Source organism: Conger conger, chromosome 11 (assembly GCF_963514075.1).
Source record: "Conger conger chromosome 11, fConCon1.1, whole genome shotgun sequence".
In the NCBI taxonomy this organism is placed as follows: Eukaryota; Metazoa; Chordata; class Actinopteri; order Anguilliformes; family Congridae; genus Conger; species Conger conger.
Genome location: NC_083770.1, coordinates 39434727 through 39456676, shown reverse-complemented (window position 1 = coordinate 39456676; position 21950 = coordinate 39434727). Strand labels below are relative to the sequence as shown.

The window sequence follows — 21950 nt, the reverse complement described above, 5'->3', positions numbered from 1 at the left end:
GGCCAGGGTGACATTTTGGGGTGGTTTCACACATGAAAGCTCCTTTCTGACTGTACAGGGGCAAGACGGTTTCAGAATAAATTCAGGGTGGTGCTTCCTGTTGGGTGAGTATGACTGAAAAAGGCACGATTAGGTAACCCTCATTACGCAATAAGGGAGCAGGACTACTCAAAAAGACGCAAAACATCAAACTGTACTGAGACGCTTCAAAACAGTAGCCACCAAGTGGAAATATCCAAAATGGACACAAGTGGTTAATATTGTAGATATTGTAAAGTATAAAGTTTTAAGTGTAAGTTTTAATCTACCAGTTTTAATCTACCAGTGTCTTCATCAACAGCCATTCCATATTTCATTTCGGAATGATGTCAAACGCTCACGGCATATTCAATTTATCTGGCACAACAATTTATCGCAGTATGTTGTCATAATTACACCTCGCTTTTCATCTGGCCGACCGGTGGGAACTGGTTCACCAGCCGGTTTGCTTGTAGTGCAGCAGCGGTTGGGAAGTGTGGATATTGTGGTAAAACCAGAATCACCTCGAGAGTGATGTCAGCGCTCACTCAAGGTGAGTGTGAGGGGGGTGGAGCCCACGTGCACAGGTAATTAATACACTAGGAAGCAACCAGGTTTTAGCGCAGCGTCATGAGCTACCTGCACGGCAAAACATTTGTTAATATAATAATAATAATAATAAACTTTATTTATAAAGCACATTTAAAACAACCATGGTTGACCAAAGTGCTGTACAAAACCAGGCAATAAAATTAAAGATAAAATGAAATAAAATGAGATAAAAAGAAATAAAAAGAAATGAAATGAAATGAAATGAAATGAAATGAAATGAAATAAAATGAAATACATGTACATTATCTGGATTTCCCATTTATGTCTGACATAAAGGCCTCACTAAAAAGGTGGGTTTTTAACAAGGATTTAAAAACATCTATGTTTTGGGAAGATTTAATATGTGGCGGTAGGCTGTTCCACAACTTGGGGCCAGCTACCTCAAAGGCCTGGTCACCCCTCCTAGCTCTCCTCGACATAGGGACATCCAAAAGTTGCTGATTGCATGATCTAAGTGATCTAGCTGGGGTATACATATTGAGTTCAGACAAGTACGTAGGTGCTAGACCATTCATTGCCTTAAAAACAAATAATAAAAATGTAAAATTTATTCTGTAACGGACAGGAAGCTAATGTATGGATGACAGTGCTGGTGTAATATGCTCCCGTTTCTTTTTGCCAGTCAGAAGGCGGGCAGCAGCGTTCTGCACTAGCTGCAGACGGCAGAGAGAGGACTGGTCTAAGCCTATATATAGAGAATTGCAGTAGTCCAGCCGAGATGTTATAAAAGCATGGACCACTCCAGCTTTAGTCCTGTTTTAGATTACTTTTAGTCCTGCAATGAGACGTGGAATCTTTTATATCTCTGGCTGGAAATATTAGCTAGCTCAGGACCACTCCAAGCCATTTTTCTCAGGAGATTTTAGCCTGTTTTAAGTTATTTTTTGTCTGACAATTAAAATTTTCTTACCCTGCTGGCAAATCATGAAATTGTCTCAACATTGCCAATATCTTTGTTTTATTTAGCAAAAAATAATATTTGTAAGAGCCGGAGGTGAAATATAAGAGAAAAATACTCAAGGTTGACTTATATCTTTCTTGTTTTTGCAGTATGGAGTTTAGGTTTCCTGCAGAAATAAAGGTTTTTTGGCTCAGAGAAACCACGGTTTGCAGTCACACTCAGAAACGGAAACAGAAAGTGACAAAAGTACAAATTAATTACACACTGCGGGCTAGGGGTACAATTTTACGCACCTATAGGGTACAGCCCCAGCAACAAGCATTAGTACCTTTTTAGGGACTAAAAGCCTGTGCACCGCGTCAGGGGCGTTTGGCACCTGTATTTGTGGGCGCGCGGGGCGGCGTGAGACTGCCGCTGCCGCTGGATGGGCTCAGAGGCACTTTGCATGTGTAAATGTCAGCCTCTGTCACACAGACATGCAAAGCCACATCCCCGAAGCCCGACCCCGACGTCTCCGCGAGCCATTTACAGAGGCGCCGCCGCGCTCCACTCCGCTCTCCCCCCACTGCCGCACCAGAGCCGCGATTCTCAACGCAAATCTCACGGCTGCCTTCGGTCACACGATGAGATTTGTGAGGCTAATTCTGGCTTTACGAATCTAAAACTCCTGCAAAGTGCTGCAGAGTGAGCAGAATGGAACAGAGAACTTGGGTCTGCAGTTTTACTGCACAGATTCAGATAGCCCAACCATCCAAAACACAGCCTAATTGAACAAGTAACATTTATTTATTTAATATTAGGGAAGATTGTGTCCATTATATTGAAATTTATGTGATCACTTGTTAAGTAATTAAGATAAAACCCGCTGATACCATGAAAACAAACAACATTTAAATTTAGGCATGCACTTTCATAGCTTTCGCCCTTTCAAACGCCCAACGATTCTCACAAAAACAAACACACGATCCTACACAGGTACAAAAATAGCCATTGTGTCAACACCCACCCACAAACAATAAGACAAGTACACACAGAAACAACGATACAAATACACACAGAAACAATGATACAAATACACACACAAACATAAGCAGCAGGTTTTTCACATGACCAACTCAAAGGGGTGGGACTGCACTATAATTAAGGTAATGATGTCATCTGTCACTCAGCGTTGCCACAGAAACTAGGTCAGAGTTAACCCTTCCTCCACTGCCAAAAGGGAGGAAGTTGGCCAATGGCCAAATCAATGAGCAGTTATCTTTACCTCTTTCACTCACACAATCTATATTTGTCTTTTCCTCTGTTTGATAAGCTGCTATTAAATATTCTGTCAGTAACAAAGGCATAAAACACTCCACCAGCAATATGACTCTTCCCTTGCTTAGTAGTCATCTAGGTCTGTGTTATGGTCTGACTGCATCCAAACAACAGCCTGAAGACCATCTCCACCCTTGCATAAATAAATCATGAAGACAACATTCTGGAGCCTGGCAGAGTTTTAAAGATAATCAAGACACAGAAAGGGCTTATTTTTAATCAACTGGAATCTCACAGAAAAGTGCAATAAAAACCAAGGCAAAAAGTGAAAAATACAAATGGAATGTCATTCAGATGGCCAGTTTTTTTTTCATCAAATCAGTTACTCATCAAGGTTCAAAAGCAATGTTTTACTTGAGGTTCAAAAACAATGTTTTACTTGAGGTTCAAAAGCAATGTTTTGCTCGAGGTTCAAAAGCAATGTTCAATGCCACAGTAAAACAGTGCCATGCCCTTCAGAGACAGTCGTGACTTAAACAGACTGAAGGACAACTGTATGTGAAAAGACTCAACAACATGGCCGCCCTCAGCTGAGCAACACAAACAGGCAAATGTATACCTTCAATTGCAAAGGTACGCAAAAAAGAGGCCTTAATGCCCAGAAACTCTTTCAAGCCAAAGAAACACCAACAGACAGAGAGAGAGAGAGAGCGAGGGAGAGAGAGGTCGGAAGAAGAAAATCATTAGGATTTCATTGATTTTCACTCTTTTATTTCCAGAGAAGGGCAGAGGACTTGTAGTGGGTGTTTTGCATCGTTATGGCCCTACGAAAATAGCTGCAGAATAACCAGTCAGGTCTGGACTTTACAACGTTTGAAATACGAACACGTGTTCAGAAGAGCATTACCGGTATAAACAGCATCTTTCTCAACATCTCACGGACTCTGCAAACGCCTCTTTCACAATGCTCTTCGCAAGTGGGACAGTTGGGGTCCGATCAGGAAGCGCAAGTAGAATACAGGATGTGAAAGCTCCAGAGATACGAGGTCGTCAGGTCAAAGGACATTTCACAATGTGCATTTGTTTTGGTGAATTCTGGGGGATTGGGATCTGGAGGACGGGTTCGTGTAGAGTGTCCTGTTTTGCTGTCCGTCTGCTGGACCATCTGTGGCTGTAGTTTTGTCATGAGCGGTGGAGATAACAACGTCCACGAGGCCACAAAAAGACTGAGGCTTTTACCCACTCCCACCCGGGGGCAGCTAACCAAAAAAACGTCTGGTGACATCGGTACCATCCCCACCCCCCGCCGACTCCCACCCCAAACTGGGCTATCCTGGCATTTTGCAGAGGGTCAGGGTGGGGATGGGGGCTAAAATAGGGGCAGTAAGCTGGCCAATCAGGCGCCGGGATTGCTTGCCTCGCATAGTTCTTCACCTGCAGCAGCTCGAGCTGCCGCCGCTTCGCCCCGGCAACGTGTTGCCATGACAACACGCTGCAACGGGATTGGCCTCGCTCGGCAGCGGGAGGGAGAAGGGGAGGGAGCGGATATCAAAGGAGGGGGGGGGACGGGGACGGGGGTTAGAGACAGAACTGGAACGTGGTGTCCTTGCGAGATACAGACCCGGATTATTTTATTTATATATTTACCCATTTTTCACCAGCGAGGTGCTCGATCAAGAGGCGGACAGACAGGACCCACTGGCTGCACCGGTATTTCCGGAAGGTTCCGCCCCTCAGCGGAACACCGCGTCCCAGCTGCCTCCGCGCGCGGATAGCGGCTGACGCAGCTCGTTTAAAAGGTGGCGCGCCGCCGTGGCAATGGAGGGACGAACCCTCGCGCCCGTCGGCGGATTGGACGGCCCCGGCACGGCGAAGCTTCAGAAACGGGCGGAGGGAAGCGCAGAACAGCGGCCGCGAGCGAGCGATAACAACAGGCCCCGCATTCGCCGTAATCCGCTGATCTGTCACCGATAACCAAACACGTCTCTAACACCGAGGAGGAGGACGGAAAAACACCTTCTCTTCTTCTCTGCCTGCGATGGAGGGAGAGGCACAAAGGCCGTCGGTTTCTAAAGCAGAGCTGTCCGCTAACGGCCAGAGGGAGAGAGGACACGCCAAGACCAGGCGACCGCACGAACGCTCGGAATACTTCCCCAGAGCGGGAGAAACGGCCAACCGCCAGGAAATCTGACAGGTAAACGGGATCATGAGGACTTGAGACCATCACGAACTGAGCACACCAGCTCGGCACGTTTCCAACACACACTTCTTTGTAGCAGTAAAACTGGAAGCAGATGTGCTGGAGAAATACCCTACAGAACACACAAACACGGCCATGACATTTTTCTTTGTGGCTTCTGCTCGTATCAGGAAAAGGACTCCAACAACAACAACAGTTGACCTTCACAACTTATCGCCAACTGTCACAAATGGACTAATGAGACAGAATTAACGATGTCCGCCATGTTTGCTGCTAAGCTGCTGAGAGTAAAAGAGATTGTGTCCATCGACGCACGGGGGTAACCGAGCTTTAAAAATACCCTCAACGTTCGTTCACGTTTTTCAGGGGCATCGCTCACGCTGCGGCTCAGCGATAGAACAGCTCCGCTAGCGAGCGCTACGCTAGCCTCCAGTGTGCTAAAGTCCACACAAACACACACACACAGACCAGCGCATGCGCGTGTGACCCACTAACTTTCGTTCCCTTTACCTCAAGTGACTTTAAAACTTCGCCAGGCCCATCCCCGCCCCTGCCCCCTCCCCCATCCGCCTCCTCCTGCCATCTCCCCGCCCCCCTCCATGCACGTGGTTCCCCCTCCCACCAATCAGCGAGCAGCCCGGGACTCTTTAAACCCGGGGTCTATCCTCTCCACCACCAACGCCACCACCGACACAACCCGGCCGCAGCAGTCAAAACAACGCGGTCCGCACCCAGCGCAGCGGGAAGAGAGAGTGAGAGAGACGAGTGGAGGGAGAGACGGAGAGAGAGAGAGAGAGAGAGAGAGATAAACAGGGCTGCAAACGATCGCGCCCGCTAACCGCTACCGCTCGCTAATCGTCCCATCGCCGGACGCCGAGCCGGCCCACAATCCTCTGCTCCGAGCCTCGACACGTCGCAAGCACTAAATCTGGGTTGCGGAGGTAACACCTGTCTGATTTCACCGGCTGACACACACACACACACACACACACACACGTACAGGTACAGGCATGCACACCTGAACACATACACATACACAGACACAAACTGAAATACACACACATTCATACACACAAAAGCACATATTCACACGCAAACCCAAGCACACTCTCACACAGTTACACGTGTAAACACACACGCGTGCATGTCGGCTACTTGGGAAGGCTTTTGGCCTCGTCCAAAACCAACGAAGGAGACAACCGGTCAACAAGATAGCCATCGCTAAAAGATGACAGCAGCCATTCCTCTCTGCATCGCTATCCATAGCACAGATCCAAGGAGCAAAACTGCAGCAAGATCTAGTCACCTCCACACACACACAAGCACACACAATCACAAGCACACACACAAAAACTGAGTTTTGTCTCTTACCTCTGCTTCCAGATTTGATGTTCTAGAACACGCTCTGCTATTGTCCTCAAATCCCACCTTGCCAACGATTAGAGTAAGACAGAGAGAGCGCGAGAGAGAGAAGGAGATAGATGTGGAGGGAGGGAGAGAGAGAAAGGAGAGAGAGAGAGAGAATAACAATCAATAGAATAATGCGACACGACCCTTTTCAGACCTATTCAGTCCACCCCACTAGCAGAGGAGCGTTAGAAGACAGATCTTTTTCTCCGTAATCCTGCTCTGCCTGGCGTTCTCAGAACACAGGCACTGACAGCTATTTTACATCAAACAGAAAGCAAGCGAGGGAAGACCAGTGTGTTTTCTCACTTAATTATGCAATGCACTGTGGAGATGATTTCATGCTTAAGTTTGTGTCTGTCTTACAATATGCAGTCCCAAAAAATCTTTATATAGAATATGACATATAGAATATTATTATTATTACTATTATTATTACTATTATTATTAATATTATTATTATTATTATTATTGAAAATGAAGAGAGTAAGAGTAAAGCAGAAAAAGGAATCATATAATCTAATAACAATGTTTTGAACAATTTACGTACAGTAGCACTAACCCTGGTCATAAAACAATGAACGCAATAGCAGTTAAAGCTGAGCAGTTTTTGGAGAGACACCCCCCCCCCCCCCCCCCCCCCGGCCCCCCCACCCAGTCTGCCGGTACTATTTAGTCTGTAGGCTGCCAGTGTACCCCCCAGATGCCCCCCGTTCAGTCTGCCCCTGCCCCACAGCCTCGCCGGGGTAATTAATATTTACCCACTGGTCCCGTCTGTCTTGTTCTGTGCCTTCTTGTCTGGTCGGATCCCCATCAGAGGCCCCTCGCTCTCATATCTAACCTTCCTCTCTCTCTTTCTCTCTCTCTCTCTTTCTCACTCTCTCGCTTCCTCTGTCTTTCTCTCTTTCTCGCTCTCACTCTCTCTCTCTCACCTCGCTCGGAGCTGCTGCCCATTCAGGAAGCCATCTTGTGTTTTTAATCCTGTTTTACATTAGCGCGAATACACTATTTCCCTCTCCCTTCTCTCTCTCTCTCTCTCTCTCTCACGCACACACTCTCCCTCGCACGTCCACTCTTTCTCTCTCCTACGCCGATAGGTCTATAACAGACAGAGGAGGGTTTTTTCTCTCTCTCTCTTTTTTTTAAAAGCCTGCCTCTGTGATAGCTATCACCACCGCACTACAGAAACCCCCCTCCTCCTACACGTTTTTTTCTCTCTCCACTCCCTCCCTCCCTTCTCTCTCCGCTTTCTCTCTCAATGTTTCCAACAAGCAAAAAACGCTAACTGCAGACGTGAGAATGGCCCCGCACCCCCCCACCCCCCACCGGCGCAACGTCACTTTACAGACAGCTTACAAAGAGTGTCCTGTCCACCAATCAGAGACAAGGATGTACTCTGCTGCTAGGGCGAAGCACACACAGAGAGCGAGAGAGAAACTGCAAGAGTGGGGGGTTGAGAGAGAGAGGGGGAGGGGAAGAGACGACTGTGTGTGCGTCTATGAAAGAGCGAGGGAGACAGCAAAAGAGAGAGAGAGAGAGAGAGAGAGAGAGAGAGAGAAGGTGCAGGGGGGAAGGGTCTCTCTCTATGGCTGTCAATTATCTCCCAGAGTTCTGCCTCCCTGAACAATAGCCCTGTGGTATGTGCTATCATGCACACCATCTGTGACAGGGCTGCCTGCAACAACCGAACTGGGACTGCACAGTCACACACTCGACACTCACACACACACACACACACACACTCTGGAAGACACACTCAGACCAGGCATGGGCTCTCACACTCACTCATATTCACATACACAGATATAACACATACACACACACATTCATATACACACACTCATACACACACACAAGCACATACATGTGTATGTACCCACATACATTCACAAAAATGCAGACACACACACAATACATATGCATACATATATACCCAAGCACAAATGCATTACAAGTATAAACACACACACAAACACACATAAGCAGACATATACACACACTTGTGCACAGCTGAATCCAAGGCTAATGCTAATACAAAAATAGTGGTCAAATTCGAATAACTCTCTGGCCTATCACCATTCGGTGTGAACACCTGCTCCTGCACCTTACCACGTAATGGTCACCATAGTGTACAATACAACCAGACACCTTACCATGTACAGACACTGTGGTGTACCTTAACAACCAGACACCTTACTACGTATGGTCACTCTACTATATACTCTCAGTAATAAACGTATGAAAAGTGCCTAAAAAGTTAGATGCTTGTCACTGTGGTGGTACCCGATAGGTACATACAATTTTTACCCCTATCCAGCAAAATATAATTAATTTGTCCCTTCTTTGCTTGTAAAATGTACTCATTTGTACCCAATGACTGTACTTTCAGGGTACACAATTCAGAAATGTCATAATTGAAGAACAAAAATGTACCTCCACTGTCACTTTATTTCTGAGAGTGTACCTTACAACCAGACACCTTACCATGTACAGACACTGCAGTGTACCTTACAACCAGACACCTCTACCACGTACAGACACTGTAGTGTACCTTACAACAAGACACCTTACCACGTACAGACACTGTAGTGTACCTTACAACCCAGACACCTTACCATGTACAGACATTGTAGTGTACCTTTCAACCAGACACCTTACCACGTACAGACCACTGTAGTTGTACCTTACAACCAGACACCTTACCACGTACAGACACTGTAGTGTACCTTTACACCCAGACACCTTACCACATACAGACACGGTAGTGTACCTTACAACCAGACACCTTACCACGTACAGACACTGTAGTGTACCTTACAACCAGACACCTTACCACGTACAGACACAGTAGTGTACCTTACACCCAGACACCTTACCACGTACAGACACTGTAGTGTACCTTACAACCAGACACCTTACCACATACAGACACTGTAGTGTACCTTACAACCAGACACCTTACCACGTACAGACACTGTAGTGTACCTTACAACCAGACACCTTACCACGTACAGACACAGTAGTGTACCTTACACCCAGACACCTTACCACGTACAGACACTGTAGTGTACCTTACAACCAGACACCTTACCACATACAGACACGGTAGTGTACCTTACAACCAGACACCTTACACGTACAGACACTGTAGTGTAACCTTACAACCAGACACCTTACCACATACAGACACTGTAGTGTACCTTACAACCAGACACCTTACCACAACAGAAACTGTAGTGTACCTTACAACCAGACACCTTCCTTACAACCAGACACCTTACCACAAACAGAAACTGTAGTGTACCTTACAACCAGACACCTTACCACGTACCATCCTCAGACTGTAAAAGCAGTGTCTTTTTTACATGTGCTGCAGTGTGCAGAGGGAGACTACTGAACTCCAGGTCCTGAGGGCCACAGCGTCTGCGGGCATGTGCTACAACCGTGCACTACACCACCAGATTTCACCAATGACCTCACTTTCTGAACCAAGCAGGTAATATGATGAGTGAAATCAGGTGGTGTAGTGCATGACACCTGCAGACACTGCCACTCTCAGGACCTGGAGTTGAGCAACTGAAGTCGAGGCCTGGGGCAGCCCGTTGCCTGGTGGCTAAGGCACATGACAGGAACCCGGAAGGTTGGTGGTTCAAGCCCCGGTGTAACTATGATAAGAGCCATGTAGCTGTTGGGCCCTTGAGCAAGGCTCCAGGGGAAGGATTGTCCCCTGTTTAGTCTCATCAACTGTAAAGTGGCTTTGGATAAAAGCATCAGCTACATAACTGTAATGTAGAGTATGGGTCAATGTTAAATTTAAAGTCCTCTCACATACAGTGTGATCAGACACGGCTGTATATTCCCACAGCGTTTTTAAATGCTAACAGCTGCTACCTGCAAGCCGGGCATACTATGCATAGTTCTCTGTGTGAATCAAAGAATCAAAACCTGTGGACTATCCCAATACCTTTTCATCATAACCTCTCTGACAAAGTACATCTATTCATGACAACGCATACACAGCATAAATGCAGGGTTTAAGTGAAAAGGTGTTGTGAACGCAATGCAACAGTCTTTGAGTAAACTGAGCATTTTTGTTGAGGAATCTCAGATTTTAGAAAGTAAAAGCATTTATCTGACGCAGGAATGTGCTTCTCTGACACTGGATTATAGAAGTGAATCTTTCTCACACTGTGTGCTCCCTGGCAACCAGCCCTACCTGATCTACTATGCATGTCCAAGAACACCAGTGTGGGTGCACACACATGCTCACACAGGCACACACATGTACAGAGAAACACAGAAACATACAAACACACAAGCGTACAGATGCACACCCACACACACGTCTTTCACCTGTATGTGTTTATATTGGTGTTTCACCAGTATGTGTTTATATTGGTGTTTCACCAGTGTGTGTTTATATCGGTGTTTCACCTGTATGTGTTTATTTTGCTCACTGTTTAATGAAATGCAGCAGCCTAAGCCAGTTCCCCTCGCCCAGTAAAAGCTCACTCACACTTTCCACGCTCTCTTGTTTACCATCCCGCCGTTGCTAGGGACGCGTCTTGAGAGACACAGGCCGCTGCAGACGGAATGCCAGGTGGCCCCGCCCACAGAGAGAAACAGGATCTACGACCCGGTTACACTCTGAGAATGCACAGGTTCTGCATGCACTCGCTTGAAACGCAGTTAACAAGCCACAAGGCAAAGAACTGACTCTTTCTTTCTTTTTTTACCCTATAACGGCGTGCCATTCACATTCTAGACTGTGTTTTAGAATTCCACGGCACTGAGTGAGGTGAAATGTGAGGTCACAAATATGTGATTAAAATGTTCTGAACTGAACATTCTAATGCTGATTTCTCTGTAAAACACAAAAATTCTGTAACACTTCATCATTCTGGATAATAGCATCTACCAAATCACTGCAACATAATGCAGTGTAATGTAAAGACAATTAAAAGCTGCAAAGGACTATAGCGAGGTAAAAATTTAGAAAGGGGAGAGCAGAGAAGGAATGAAGAGAAAAGAAAACAGGAGGGGAGGAAGGAGAAAGAGTGTTCGTAGGAGGAGAGGAAGCAGCTGACGATGGCAACAGTCACTACGTGGGACTGAAGTGGCCGTCCCGGCGTGGGAAAATCTGCCCCAGCACACACACCCCGCCAGGCCGCAAGGGAGCACTGCCTGCTCGCCGTAACCACAGGGCTGACTGTGTGCCATCTCCCAGAATGCACCGGGGGTGTAGCAGCGCGGTTCGGCGAGTGTCAGGATCGGGAACGGGGATGCCGTTATTCCTCCCGCTGGCCGAAGACACGATGAGCTCACACTCTGACACACAGCGGCACGGAGCACGCACACACACACACACTTACCCAACGCTCTTTTCCAAACTGTCATCACACAGTTTACTTTACTTTCTTACAAAAAAAATCCAATCTACAGCAATATTTACAGAGGCATTTCAGGGTGCCGAAGGGAGCTACTGTACCTGGGAATCAAACCTGCAAGCTCTTCCCCCATACCCATTATATAGCACCCTGCTACACAAGCATTAAAGCATGTGGAAAGAGCTCTTATCCAGAGTGTCTTAGAGCACTTCCAAACAAGGCTTGGGTGCAGAGCAGAGATGATATCAGTGCTGATGAAACAGCAGTCGTCAGAGAGACCTCAGACTGGCAGAGAGACCTAAAACTGTCAGAGAGACCTCAGACTGTCAGAGAGACCTCAGACTGTCAGAGAGACCTCAGACTGGCAGAGAGACCTCAGACTGGCAGAGAGACCTAAAACTGTCAGAGAGACCTCAGACTGTCAGAGAGACCTCAGACTGGCAGAGAGACCTCATGTCTGGGAAGCCCTCCCCCTTTCACTCACAGACAGAGCAGAAATCCCATCATTTGCTCACTGACGTATGCACATATGTGTTCACAAACATGCTAAAATATACGTGTACACACACAAGCGTAAAGACGTTCAAAAACATACACTAAAAATACATACACAAACTATATGTACATACAGACAGATATTACACGCACACAAAGTATACACCTCCCACACTGAAACTCAAATTATAAGACGAGTCCAAACTGTCAGCCCTGATGCACACCCCTGTCCTTGCTTAACACTTACCCCCCCATAGAAAAGAGGGGGGGCATCGTTAAAGCCACATTGATAACGAGCTGTAAAAATCTGCACTTCTGAGTGTGAGCAGAATGGCGGGGGGGGGGGGGGGGGGGGGGGGGGGGGCGGGGGGGGGAGGCAGGGGCGTCGGCAGTAATTACAACACAATTAACGGCCTTAATTAACTCCCTCCATCCCCTTTCCTCTGTTAATACATCCCCCCCCCCCGCCCCCCGCCCCATCACCACATCTCCGCCGGTGTGCCTCTACTCAGCAGCTACTGTGCCTCAAAGCATGTGACCCCGTCCCCCCTCCCCCCTACAGCAGACACTCCACACCCCTCGAGACACCCCCGCGCTCACCGTCTGCACCCCCCCGCCCCCCCAGCACTGATGCGTGAGAGGCTGATGGGGGGGGTGGCGGATATAGAAATATGGGTGACGTAGCTTTATGCACTTTCAGAAAGTAATACACACATCTTTTCTTTATTTTAGTTTTCATGTTCATGGAGATTTTTTTTCTCCTTTTTATCAGTCTTGAGAATACCGAGGAATTCAAACTATTTGAATTTTGCATTTGAGTGTGTGTTTGATATGATATGCATTACCGCCTCTCCCTCTCTTACTCTCCTTCTGTTTCTCTCTTCCTCTCCCCCTCTCTCTCTCCCTCCCCCTCTCTCCCTCTCTCTCTCCCCCCCCCCTCTCTCTCCCCCTCCCCCCCCCTCTCTCTCCAGAGAAGACGGAGCTGCTGTGTCAGAGGCAGTAAGACAGGATTTAAGAAAGAGCTATTTCCACAGAGGCAGACATCTGCCATCTTCAGGACTGCTCCATTCACAAATGTCCATCATTTCACACCTCAAAGAAACCTGCAGTCCAACCCAATCTGCAGACTAAGACTGTTCATTTATCCAGAACACTTAACGCCAAAAAGCCCACAAGCACCCATAAGCAAGGCATAAGCATGGCATAAGCCTGTCATAAGCAGTGCCTAAGCAGGGCAGTCTTTTTGGAATTTCTTTTTTGTAAAATTGTGCACATTAATTTTGATACCGTTACAACTTTCGTCATTAGCTGCAATAAGCTACCATGGCTGTGTTAAGTCATTCTTATAGCAGCGTTATGTAGGCACATAGTTATCCAGTAAAGCCGATTCTGTAAAATAAGCAACATTTGCCCACAAGAGGAGGTCCACAGAGTGGGAAAGGTGTTGATATGTAGACCTGATACAGCACGCCTGTCGGAGAAGGGGAAAAAACGCCCGTCTCATCGGCAACAAAAACAGCAACGGCAAATAACTTCCCTTAAAACGGACCGTCATCCCTGAAATGTGACAGTTAATCCTGATTAATGGCACTGCCAATTCAAGATGCCGCGTGCAGCGCAACACTGCATAACCTCTGCACACCACAGTAAAAATCAGAATCGTTAGCTTAAGACCAGTTTTCAGCTAAACTGTGAATAAATGAGCATGTGAACAGCACAGAATGAACGCCGTCACATACAGACAAACAATAAACTACCCATGAGCCCCGTTTAAGAGGCTGTGCTCGTGTCACAAATCAATGATAATGAAAAACACACTCACCCACGATGAAACCAGAAATCGTCTCTGTCTAGCCAATATAAAGGTCACTTTCTTATGTTTCATTTTTTTGGTGTGAAACTTTGCCACACGACAGCACCCGTTTCCCAGCACGATTAGGGGAAGTCCCTCTGCCACAACACCAAAACCTATGCTGCAAAATCCACACGATAAGTCATTCTTGCTAAATAAGACAAAAATATTGTTGATGAGACAGTTTGATACATTTCTAGATTCGCCAATGGGGTATGAAAATTTCACTTGTGAAGCAAACAGTTGCTTAAAGCAAGTTAATAATTACTGAGAGGGAAAAAATAGATTTTAGGTCTCAGTCGAAGACTAAAACACTTAGCAGTCAGGCTGCAGCTCTCATAACATTTCTTTTTTCAGAAATAGGCTATTTTTACGACCATTTTCCTTTTTCCAAAAAAAACAAGACATAACAACAACAGAACGACGTGCGCCCGCTCCCACCCCTCCCGCCTCTCAGAGTGGACTCCGGCCCTGGGAAGATCCTCAGCCCAGTAAACGGCCCCTGGGTTCAGCAGGGTTCAACCGATACCCCGCCACAAACATTCTATTGCCTCGACGCAAAGCCATTGCGTAACCAAGCCACACAAGCACGACACATAAACAAGGCTGGCTGCCTTTTAATTACCCCCGCGTGGAGATTTACGACAGACGCCCGCTCCAGCTTACTGCCGCCGCCCCTGTCCCCGACACGCAGAGCTTCGGATGCGCAACATGGCTGACCGTAGACAGGGAGTAGCCCGGGGGAAGGGAATTCCAGACGAAAACTCACACGGAGTGTAAAAACCTTCACTCCTGTCGTCGACAGAGCTGAAACTGAAAAATGAACTGGAGAGATAACGTACAGAACTGTTTGACGAATCGAGAAAAAACGCCAGTGCGCACTTTCGGTCCTGTTAACTCGGTTTACTGGCAGTCAGATGCCCTGAGAATGAAAACACAACAGTTCCAGAAACTTCCGAGGAACTTCTGTTGCTCTATTGAGTGAGAAACTACAGTTTTCTGTTTACAGACATGTAAATAAAGACCACACTGATGAATGGAGATGGCAGGTTTTTGCGTTCAAATTGTCAGATTCGAACCGTTGACGTCGCGGCTCACAATGAGCATTCGGTCAGTGCTCTGCAGGCTGCGCCAGAGACACCCAAGATGGCAGGTTTTTAAAATGGATGCCAGACTAGAAGAAAGGTCACCATTTGTTCTTTGTTCTCCTTCAGGATGAGGAAAAACTAGGTGCTAGGTGGTAATGAAGGAGACCAGCCCTGGGTAATAGTTTAATAGTTTTTGATTCAAATACTTTCCTGTGCTTGATTGATCTTGCCTGGTGCACTTTAGCCAACCAAGAGGACCAGAAAGGGGCGGGGTTTGCACTCTTTCAGAGTATTTCATAGGTTCCAACACCCCAGGCAAGCTTAGTCAAGCGCAGAAAGGTAATTGATTAAAAAATTATGTTTTTCACCCAAGTCTGATTTGCATTCGCACAGTCACACTGAACTGACAGAGACAGAAAAATCCCCCTGAACACATTTTCAACCTTATAGCGCATGATGTATTTTTCAGTGATTATGCACACGCTTCACGGCCCTTCATCCGTGTACACGGTCACGCGTGGACTGGAGCGTGTCGGATTGACTGCGTGGCTAGAAGGTAGAGCATCGGAGGTCTAGCAGAGTTACTCCTGCACCCCGGAGCCTCCCCGACCCCAGATCTGAAACCTAGGCAAGGGGTGCACGGTAACTCCAAACCAGGAACAGCTGTTTTCCTGAGCGGGCTGGGGGAATGACAAAGCCGTCGTAAGCCGTCTCTGGAGGGCGAGTGTGGGCGGGGTGTTCTGGCCGACCTGACCTGCTTCCCCCAGAGGACCTCCCTCCTCTTCTCCCTCCCCCCGCCTCACATCTGAGGCACCCCTGTGTCCCCTCCCCCACTTCCTGTTCCTATACGTGGGGAGGAAGGGAGAGAGGGAGGAAGTGTGTGTGTGTGCTCTTCCCATGGGTCCCTGCTCTACCTTCTTTACATTCCACCACCCTCAGGCCTGAGACACACGCGCCTGCCAGGCTGTGAGAGGTCAGAGGAGAGAGGGCAGGAAGAGAGAGAGGGCAGAGAGAGAGAGGGAGGGAGGGAGGGAGGAGAGAGAGAGGAGAGAATGTGTCAGAGAGAATGTGTGAGAGAGAGGGAGAGTGAGAGAAGGGAGAGAGATGGAGAGAAGGGAGAGAGAGGGAGTCCAGTGTAAACAGGAAGTATGTTGGACTGAGAGGGGTCAGTGGGTTTGTGTAGCTCCAAAGTTCGGGACATGGGAGTGATGCATTTTCTCTACTGTCACCCCCAACACCAACAGCAAATCAGGTCACTGCACGCACACACACATTACACACACACTCACACACGCACACACACACATTACACACAGACACACACACACACATTACACACACACGCACACTGGAAATGTGTGCACAGACACACACACACACACACTCACATTACACACATTCTCACACTAGAAATGTGTGCACAGACACACACACTTACACACACACACACTCACAGATACTCAATCTACAGCTAACTGTTCAGCTTTGTCTAACTTGACTATAATTCCGTGTGTGTTTGTGAGCACGCTGTATGTGTGTGTGTGTGTGTGTGTGAGAGTGTGTGTGTGTGTGTGTGTGTGTGTGTGTGTGTGTGTGTGTGTGTGTGTGCGTGTGTGTGTGTGCTTTGTGCGTGTGTTGCATGTGCATTGAGTCTAGAGGGCATTGTCTTGGTGGAATATTCCCTCTGTAATGGATAGGAGATAACCAAATATCTTTCAAAAATACAGCAAACAATATCTGCTAGGATGAATTGCAGTACACCTGCCAAATTATTCTACAGCATCTTCATCAGATTAGAAATCTCCGCAACCAAATCAATAAACGACAGACTAGAAATGAGAATAAATATTGAGCAAATCTGTGACCATTAATAAATAATATCAGTTCAACAAACAACAGACCAATGTAACGCTCAATGTGTGACATCTTTATGAGGGTAGAGTTTGAATCTCACCACATTTTATGAGCCTGAGAAGAAAGAGTCCAATAAAAACAAACAAAATGCAATTTAAAAAAAAGTCTATGTTTCTGTGTAAAGGAATATTCCAGGCAGAGGTCATTTTTGGAAGTTATCATTTCTATATGAACATACAGGGACGATACGTATTCAGACAAATATCTAAATTAAAATGATGTGATTCTTCTTTAAGATATAAAGTGAAGGTAGCATGACAGCCACAGAAAACAGTGTGCCTACAGCAAGGGAGTCAGAAACTTTAGTTGCACATCAAGCCAAAACACTTCAGTAAATAACCGGCTAAACTAAGGGACTATGTGTCAAATGTACATACTGGCGGGGCCATCGGCCTGCAATATATACGTGTGTCCGCAAAGCAAATTAACAATGGCCATGCAATATATACGTGTGTCCGCAAAGCAAATTAACAATGGCCATGCAATATATACGTGTGTCCGCAAAGCAAATTAACAATAGCCATGCAATATATACGTGTGTCCGCAAAGCAAATTAACAATGGCCATGCAATATATACGTGTGTCCACAAAGCAAATTAACAATGGCCATGCAATATATACGTGTGTCCACAAAGCAAATTAACAATGGCCATGCAATACATTTCCTGGGAAGAATTTATGAACTCCATTACATTTGCTCGGACAGCGGAGATATGCCCAGTTGGGTACTCAGGAAATATATCTCGTTTTAGTGTGTTACCGAATGCACTTTATCGATTCAGGACCCAGACCTAAAAACTGCCCTATTATGGGACAATAGGGGTTTCAACCACAGACCGGTGGGGTAAGAGGCACTGGTGACACAGATCGCCAAGGCCTTCCTGCCTCCACACATCCCCACAGAGTCCTCCTCCACTGGGCCACAGTGAGTCACACTGAGGCGTTCAGGTCCAATATCCATAAATAACCAAAGTCAGTGCTTACCTACAATATGAACTGCATTTCAGGTGCAGATACTCTCAGAAACAAAGGTACGAAAAGCGCCTAAAAAGGTACAAACACTTGGGTGGTACCCTATAGGTACATAAAATAGTACCCCAAGCCAGTAATATATAATGAATTTGTACCTTTTTTGTACGTACTCATTTGAACCCAGAGAGAACATTCGTTCCGGGAATATTTGAGAAATTTTATCCTTGAAGAACAAAAAAAGTACCTCCACTAACCACTTTATTTCTGACAGAGAGATCCAATCCCCGGTGTAGCCACAATAAGATCCGCACAGCCGTTGGGCCCTTGAGCAAGGCCCTTAACCCTGCATTGCTCCAGGGGAGGACTGTCTCCTGCTTAGTCTAATCAACTGTATGTCGCTCTGGATAAGAGCGTCTGCCAAATGACAGTAATCCAATGTAATGCAGCAAGCTAGACTTCATGAGCTATTCACAAAAGTACAAAAACAAAGCTACAAATGCGCATATTTATTAAGCTATTGGGTTATTTAGACAATATTTTTATATTTTCAATGTAGCAAATGTGCTTCACTCCGTCCGTGTGTGTGTGTGTGTGTGTAGTGTGTGTGTGAGTGTGAGTGTGTGTGGGGTGTGGGTGTGTGTGTGTGTGGGGTGTGTGTGTGTGTGTGTGTGTGTGTGTGTGTGTGAGTGTGAGTGTGTGTGGGGTGTGTGTGTGTGTGTGTGTGGGGTGTGTGTGTGTGTGTGTAGTGTGTGTGTGTGTGGGGTGTGTGTGTGTGTGTGTGTGTGTGTGAGTGTGTGTGGGGTGTGGGTGTGTGTGTGGGGTGTGTGAGTCACAATGAGCTCAAATCGGGTCTGGACTTCATGACCATATAAGGGTCCCGACTCTCTAACTCCAGTTTGCCCATGGAAAGTCAATGGCCGCACAGTCACTCTTGTCTATATTGTTTCTACAGTCTATTTTCTCCACATGGAAATGAATTTGTATGAATCTATGAATACAATGCAACCTCCTACAGGCAATGTCCCATGATACATAATTCAAACGGGGTTTTAGCTTTTAAGGTTTGCTCATGGAAGTGGCCACTGTTCTGTAATACACTGAGTTCAGCCGGCTATAAGTCAGAGTCCTCAAAGATAAAATCATCTTTTACCTTCACATCTTTTACTTCTGGAAGGAGACCATACACCGTACAATCTGGCCAATCTGGAAGTGACTCATAGTGCTAAGTAGATAAACAATTTCTGAAGAAATTCAGGTTATGCAACTTCACTGGAGTTCAACAACAGGGACACTCCTACCATTACTCCACACACCACAACCCTGTACCAACGGCCTTTTATCACTGTGCGTGAAAATGACCATTCGTGCACAGCACAACACATCACGTGCAAGCATTCAGGAGACTCAATTCATGAAAAACAGACCCCCGCACAATTTGTTGACCTGTGTCGTGGCAACAAGGATGATTTATAGTACAAGACATTATTCCTTTTGTCCAGAGCAACCTCCAACACTGTCCTTTTGGAAACCACCATATATTTTTAATATGTGGCTTTTTGCAACTATGATGGATATATATCACAGCAATGTATTATTTAATACACTGCAATATTGAAAAGCAGCAGCGATTTATATATTTTTATATATATATATATATATATATATGGCCATATCTTGCAAAGAGTTTGCTGTATATTTTCTGATCTTGATAATGTTTCATTTCAATATATAGCAGGACATATAAATGTCACTTCTTTAAGGGTGTGTTGGAAGCAGCAGTGTTCCAGGCTGCACACACCTCGTCCTTCACCTGGAATCTGCAGAGACACGCTGGGACGAGACGGCACGTCTCAGGAGAATCCACCTCAGGAAAGAATATTTCATGTGGGCGTACGTCCAGAAAGAGCTTTTACCTCTTTCAATTTTCAGGAAGCATAACCTTTCTTTCCATTGCTATGCTGATGATGTACATATTTGCTTACCTGTAAAATCTCAATGCAAGAAGTCACTGCAGCTTTTACTTGCATGTCTTAAAGACTTAAAAAACTGGATGGATGCTAACTTCCTGCATTTAAATGAAAATAAGACAGAGGTCATTATGTTTGGACATCCAGCTCAATTGGAGGACATTGTTGGTGCTTTGAGCCCCCTGGCCCCCAAAAATGTTCCTGCTGCGAAAAGCCTTGTTTTCACCTTTGACAGTGCCTTTAAACTTGAGAAGCGAATTAGTGCTGTTGTCAAAGCTGCCTTTTTTCAGTTAAGACAAATAGCCAATGTCAAGGCCTATCTTTCTCAAAAAGATTTGGAAAGAGTGGTCCATGCTTTTATAACATCTCGGCTGGACTACTGTAATTCTCTATATATAGGCTAAGACCAGTCCTCTCTCTGCCGTCTGCAGCTAGTGCAGAACGCTGCTGCCCGCCTTCTGACTGGCAAAAAGAAACGGGAGCATATTACACCAGCACTGTCATCCCTACATTGGCTTCCTGTCCGTTACAGAATAAATTTTAAAATTTTATTATTTGTTTTTAAGGCAATGAATGGTCTAGCACCTACGTACTTGTCTGAACTCCTCAATATGTATACCCCAGCTAGATCACTTAGATCATGCAATCAGCAACGTTTGGATGTCCCTATGTCGAGGAGAGCTAGGAGGGGTGACCAGGCCTTTGAGGTAGCTGGCCCCAAGTTGTGGAACACCCTACCGCCACATATTAAATCTGCCCAAAACATAGATGTTTTTAAATCCTTGTTAAAAACCCACCTTTTTAGTGAGGCCTTTATGTCAGACATAAATGGGAAATCAAGATAATGTACATGTATTTCATTTCATTTCATTTCATTTTATTTCTTTTTATCTCATTTTATCTTTAATTTTATTGCCTGGTTTTGTACAGCACTTTGGTCAACCATGGTTGTTTTAAATGTGCTTTATAAATAAAGTTTATTATTATTATTATTATTATTATTATTATTATTATTATTATTACCTCTGTGCTGTTTACAACACAGACATAGGCACACACACAATAACAAACACACACACACACACACACACACACAATAACACCCAACATCATTCTCCACATGAAATGTATAAACGTATGAGTCTGCAGAAGGCAACATTCTACAAGCAATGTCACATAATCCATATGACATCACAGCAGAATATCATGGACATAGCATTCATCTATCTTTTCCACCCAAAGGTTAGACTTAATATATTTTCTTATTTTATAGCATTTTTGCAAAGAAAATTTTAAAAAGTCCTCCCTCAAACTATTGAAAACAGCTCTAACAAAGTTTCCGCGTTTGCGTTGACTCCAGAGCTTTTCCGTAATGGGAAATGTCATTATGAACCGCGCGGAACAGCAAAAAGAGCGGGGCAGCTGGCTGCAGCGTACACGCACAGACCCAGGACTGCTGCTGCGACTCGGGCCCTAAGCGCCATGATTTACGGGGTGATTAACCGCCGGCCTGTCAAACGCTGGGAGCTCAGGCTCGGCCTGGTAGTGTGGGCCCCCTGTGACCCAGCACACTCCCGTGACACCTTCAGGAAGCACAGACCCTACACTGCAAGGGGCCAGTTCCTCCTGATAGGCACCAAAAAACACACACAGAAAAGGTGTGAAATGGAGCGTTAACCCTTTTAAGGTGTGAGGTCACAAATATGTCTACTGGTGACTGAAAGCACTGGTGAGTTCTAGAACACTGACTTAGAATGTTGAGAAAACATTCCAAAAATCCTGCTCTTCAAAGGGTTAAGGAAGATTGGTCAGCACACCGGTTGAATTCTGCATCACACCGGGTACAATGCAGTGCTCAGTGTAGAGTTCGGTGTTGGTTT

General features: G+C 45.9%; 1 protein-coding gene across 1 annotated transcript in view; it reads right to left on the bottom strand.

Moving 5' to 3' along the window:
- The window catches only part of tet3 (tet methylcytosine dioxygenase 3), a 58631-nt gene that overhangs the window by 33711 nt on the left and 2970 nt on the right, over nt 1-21950 (bottom strand). The window contains exon 2 of the mRNA XM_061259450.1: nt 6360-6416. Coding sequence (XP_061115434.1) covers nt 6360-6416 — 57 coding nt within the window. The remainder of the gene's footprint in view (nt 1-6359; nt 6417-21950) is intronic.